Here is a 5774-nt window from a genome sequence, read left to right on the forward strand (position 1 = left end):
GTTCGCCGAATCATTTTTATTAAAGAAAGAGGAAGCGGAACGCCTGAGACAGAGGCAGCCACGCCGCCCGGCACAGGAGGACCCGAGGCGCTGGTTTAGACCAGTGCCTTAGGTTCTCATTTTTGTGTTATGTTTTATGTCTTGTGAGTTATTTTGGCAGTCCTCCCTAACGGTTCCTACTCTGGTATCCGGTTAACGGGAGGGGGCCACATCACGTTGCGAATCAGCTCTTGATTAATTTCGGGCTGATTCACAACGTGGTGGTGTGAATTATTAAGACGGCGTGGGCCGTCCTTGGAGTAATGCCTCACGGCAGTTCCGGTCGTGAAAAAAAAAAAGCATTTTTATTATCAATGGTAATAAGGCACATTGTTGTGAGTTTATAAATATACTAACTGACAATACAAAAAGTATATCTATTGATATAATTGATAATAAACAATACGTGGCAGTGATAGCAATGTCATAAAAATCCAATTAGCTACCTGTATAAGTGTTAAGGGGACAATAAGTGTTTTACAAGAAAAATATTACATCAGAATCGATGTACTAAAAATATATTAAAAATTTAATTATTAAAATCAGGACAATTCAAAAAAAGAATATAGTAAAATGTATTGGGTTATAAGGTCGACGTTTGTTAATGAGGAATTCCCCTTGGGCGTAGTCAGGAATTATTTTAGGAAGGCATTTAATTTTTTTTACTTTGTTAAACATAACATAGAACTTTTTTTTTTTTTGCTAAAAATCAGTAATGATAAAAAAATTGGTCATTTGGTTCTTATTTCTTAGAAGTTTTCAAAAAAAATTATAATAGCGCTAGTTCAAGAAACGCAATCGCCTATATCTTCCTTAAATATGCCCCTGGTACAAACAAAAATATTATTAAACATTATATATAAAAATTCATTATTAAAATTGACAAACAAAAAAAAATTTCTTTTAAATATGTAAACACTATTACATTTTGTAAATGTAAACTAATATTATATATACATAAAAATATTTTAACAACTCCTTGCAATTAAATTTAAATTATAAGTCTTCTTTTAAGGGTGTTACTGTCGATAATATAAAAGATTTTCTTTTAGATACTAATTTTAATAAATTTTAGTATTTATTTTTGTCTTGAGATATCAAAATACCATTAGTTGTAATTAAAATTTTAATAAAAAAAAAAATGTGTACAGAAATCCATAATAATTATTTAATTAATATAAAATTTACCATGTCAGAAATATTTATTAACGATACTTTTAAAAAAAAAGCACTAGTATTGAATTTACTCAATACAGACAAAAAGAATGAACCAATAAGATAATACTTATTAGAGTCATTATGCTATCTTAACTACATGATATAATAAGTAGAAAAAATAATACATAATAAATGTATTCATAAAAAATTATTAAGTTATATTTATGAACAAAATAAAATTGCGCATTTTAGAAAGGCTAGATACAAAATTAGTGCTTATTATTATTATAAAAAAAATGTATAAATATGTAAAATCATGTTCGAATATCGTATTACTGACTTGATAAATTTATTAGATTAGAAACATAATGTAAAGTAAAAATTAAAATAACAGGAAGTTATTAGAAATCATTTCATTTAAATCACTAAAGAAGTATATATGAAGCAATATAATAATTTAAATAAGATTTAGTAATAAACCTAAATAAATTATTTTGATTAGACTGACCGTGTAAATTACTTTAAAAATCAAATAAAATTAGTATTTTTTTGTCTAAGAGTTTTCTTAGTAGGATTCCTAATTCATTACTAATATCATTATAAACTTGTTAAATTTCTTTTAAGTACTATTATCCTTAAGTAAGCCCGAGTTATTCGAATACATCAATGATAACTAAACATTCGCCTTTGCTTTTCTTAACCCTAATCAATTTATATTAATTTGGGTTTTAGTTTTGTGGTGGGGTGTTAGATCAGTAGAGTAAAATTAGGTCATGAAAAAAGTAGATACATCGGATTAAATTTATAATTGGTTGATTTTTTAACTTATTTGAATCCATTATTGTTTGCATAATTCACATAACATAGCTATTTGAACGTAAGATTACTTCAGTTAAGATAATTTGTCGCGGTCGCATCGCGACTCCAGCTTTACCACTGGATGGCGATCGCGGCGCTTTCCCTTTACGTCCGGCAGGTCGCGCCATACGGAGTGGCCGACGGACGGCTAGAACCGGTCCAGGCCGCCGGCTACTATCTATCACAAGATACATATAAGAATTAATGTTTGATATATAGAATTTTGTCTAGTGTGTTGTAATACTGTTGTTTAAGTTCTTATATATAAAAAGTTAAATATATATTATCGTGGTTGGACTATTGTCTATTTCCTTTTTTGGAATTATTATTGTTATTAAAGTTCTTATGTATATATTAAGTTAAAATATATTACAACGTAAAAGATAAATACGGTGTTATTATATTATAATTAATAAATTATCACCTAACCGCAACAAATTTTATATTAAAAAAAAAACCCAGCACAGGGGGGACGCGGCACAGTGGTTACGTGGCATAGTTGGATCAAGTATAATGATATCTGACAGTCATTAAAATCATTATAAAAAAAAAACGCTTCGTTGCAAATCTTTAGATAGTGTTTACTTTTAAAAAATTGGTGGATTATTCCAAAAGCTACAAGATCTGCTAGTTCCTTATTAATATACTGATTAAGATAAAGTATGTCGAATGAAAAAGGGATTATTAAAATATATTATTCCTCATTAAAAAATTATACTGATCCATACATCTTTCAAAAAGTTATAGCATAATAAATTTAAAAATAAATACAAAATCGAAAATTTTCACACAAAAATAGCATTTTTGGTAGTCGTTTTCACCGTAAAGATAAAATAGAGTCCGAAATTTTTTTTTTCATAATAAAGTATATTACATTAGCTTTAATTTAAGATATATATAAAAGTGTCGACTTTCCGGAACATTTTCAAAAGTCAAGTTGAAGAAAATTAATTATTTGGGAAAAAGTTGTCTTTTAAATCCCTCTCTGTAGGCAGGTAAAGGATCAGATATAAAACAAAAATATACCAAATTAAAGGTAATGATATCATGCATTTATATAAAAAAAATTATATTTATTTGGTTATTTTTAAAAAAGTTATAGCAATTTTAAGTAAGAAAAATTGAAAAAATTTCGAATATTATCGATTTTTAAATTTGTAATATTTTTGGAGGTATCCCCCATTTACGGGGAACGAGAGATTTTTTTTTCAACTTTTGAGAGTAATGTCTTTGACTAGATACGATTTGTGATCTTTTGACGTATCATTGAAAGAAATCGGTTCGGTTAGAGCTGAGAAAAAGTGATACAAGACACACACAAAAAAAAAAAAACAGCTTTGCATCGAAGCTAATAAAGGACTTTTAACGATAAAAGTGTGTTGAAGAGAATTTTATATATTTTTTAAACTAATGAGTTTTAAGCTGTTAAAAAAATATAGTACTCCTTCTATTTGTAGATAATTAAAAAAAAAAACTGAATACAAATTTTTATAAATACAAATTTAGATATAAAATCAAAAAAATTGTGAAACTATTTATGAATTATCAATCAGTTTATAATAATAATAATAATTATTATTATTATTATTGTTAGTTAAAATTATTAAGAATAATTAAGACCAATTTTTTCACTTATTTTTTCTATAATTGTTTATTATATAGTTTTTGTGTTCACGCAACATAGCTATTTAGATATAAAATTATTTAATACATTTATACATTAAATATACATTTATTTAATAAAGCAATGTAACAAAGAAAAATAACATAAAATAATAATAACAATAAGCTTCTAAAACGTAAGAAAATGTTAAGAAGTATAATAGCGTATTAACAAAAATATCAATTTAATGTAAAAATTAGGAACTTTATATAAGCCATTTAAGCAATATCTTTCATGAGAAAGCATTGAAATAGTTGGCCGGCTATAATTTCTTCTTTGTGTCTTAGTCTTACAGAAGGCATAAGACTTGCATTAATAGGAGTTGTGTCTCCACGAGCCATTTTTTCAGCTAGCTCGACCGTAAATGGACCACAGTCTTACCCATTAGTTTGACGAGTCGTCTCGCCGATTTTTAAAGTCCACGACGAAGCTGCTCCTTTTTTATCCATCTCCCAGTCAGTTAGATACTCCTTCAGTACCATAGGATAAGGACCATCATAACACTTAAGACTGTCATATGATGTCACAGTTCTTTCGGGTACGTTTACCACAGTCAATATCCAATGTCCGCCAAGTACATTCATTGGCACAAAAAGAAACTTTAATATATGGATATCTTTTTTTATCCATCTTCTTACTGCTGGATAACCTCCTCGAAGATATGCTGGTATAAAGTCAGTAACGACTGCATGAACTTCGCCATTGGACCTTTTCACTATTAATTTGAGATAATCATTAATTGTGTCCGAAGTGTACCAAGATTTAGGGGACTTAAACGAAGGCGCGTTATACTGATCTAGTTCATTTGTGTTCGTTTGCGTCTCTTCTACAAGAGTTAAAAACTTCTCATAAATTACTTAAGTTAGCTAAATGGTTTAATATGAGTAAAATTATTCCTAGGTTTTGGAATATAACATTAATTACAGTTAAACAAAATATGTGTTATGGATGTTTCTATGTGAAATAAATATTAATGAAATCAATAAAATAAAATAATTTTACTTTACCTATTTCTTTCTTTGGTATTTCATCAATTTTGACAACGGACACGACAGGCATCACGTCATTCATATTTCAAGGCGAAACTTCAGAACTAAATTTAGACTCTAAAAAATTAATGTATAAAAATAGTGCTTAAATGTTACAATAAACTAATGAAAGGTCAAATTTTTAAAATAGAATTATTGTCTACTTTTTATGATTTTTTCAACTTTTTCGGATGATTTTCTTTTTAAATTTGGGCTTTCAGAAGATGATAACTCTTGTAGTTACTCTTTTGCTCCACATTTTGTGGGTTCTAAATGAGTTATATTTTCTTCTGGAGTTTCTTTTACTTTATCAGTAGACACTTCTGGTAATGTAACATCATTCGACGTTATCGCATGTAAAATTTCAGAACTAATTTTTGCCTCTAAAAGTATTTATGTTTTAAAATATAAGAAATTAATTTCAATAAACATAATATGCAAGTTAATATTTATAAAAAAAATTATTGTGTACTTTTTATGATTTTCTCATCTTTATCGGATGACTTTCTTTTTAAATTTGAACTTTCAGAAGAGGATATCTCTAGGAGTTGCTCTTTTACTTCATATTTTGCGGGTTCTAAATGAATTATTTTTTCTTCTAGTGTTTCTTTTACTTTATCAGTAGACACTTCAGGTATTGTAACGTCATTTGAAGATTCATTATTAGCTTCTAATTCTTTAAGTATTAAGAGTTTAAAGTATAAAATAATTGTTTCAATAATCAAAATGTAGTTTAAATTTTTTTATGTACTTTTAATGACTTCATCATGTTCTTGGGATAAGGTACTTTCTATATTAGGGCCACCATTATCATTGGAAGATACTTCTATGGGTTGCTTTTTTTCATCGCATTTGTTAAGATGCAAGTGATTCTTATGAAAACTCTTAATGAATCATAAGAACATATTAAATTATAGGGTAAATTTTAGTTGATTTATTTAAAAAATCTACGTTAAGTCAAAAGATATGTTTAGGCTACTTATATACTTTTTGAATATAAAAAAATGCAGAATAAAATTTACTTTTCC

At 27.5% G+C, this 5774-nt stretch overlaps 1 protein-coding gene across 1 annotated transcript in view; it reads right to left on the bottom strand.

The window, feature by feature from the left end:
* Positions 1 to 5230, bottom strand: part of LOC126904049 (sentrin-specific protease 1-like) — a 13748-nt gene extending 8518 nt beyond the window's left edge. The window contains exons 1-2 of the mRNA XM_050682686.1: positions 5219 to 5230; positions 4726 to 4824 (exon numbers count right to left, since the gene is read on the bottom strand). Coding sequence (XP_050538643.1) covers positions 4726 to 4789 — 64 coding nt within the window. The 5' untranslated portion in view covers positions 4790 to 4824; positions 5219 to 5230. The remainder of the gene's footprint in view (positions 1 to 4725; positions 4825 to 5218) is intronic.
* Positions 5231 to 5774: the final 544 nt, after the last annotated feature.

This window comes from Daktulosphaira vitifoliae, unplaced genomic scaffold (assembly GCF_025091365.1).
Source record: "Daktulosphaira vitifoliae isolate Bord-2020 unplaced genomic scaffold, ASM2509136v1 Scaffold_4, whole genome shotgun sequence".
NCBI lineage: Eukaryota > Metazoa > Arthropoda > Insecta > Hemiptera > Phylloxeridae > Daktulosphaira > Daktulosphaira vitifoliae.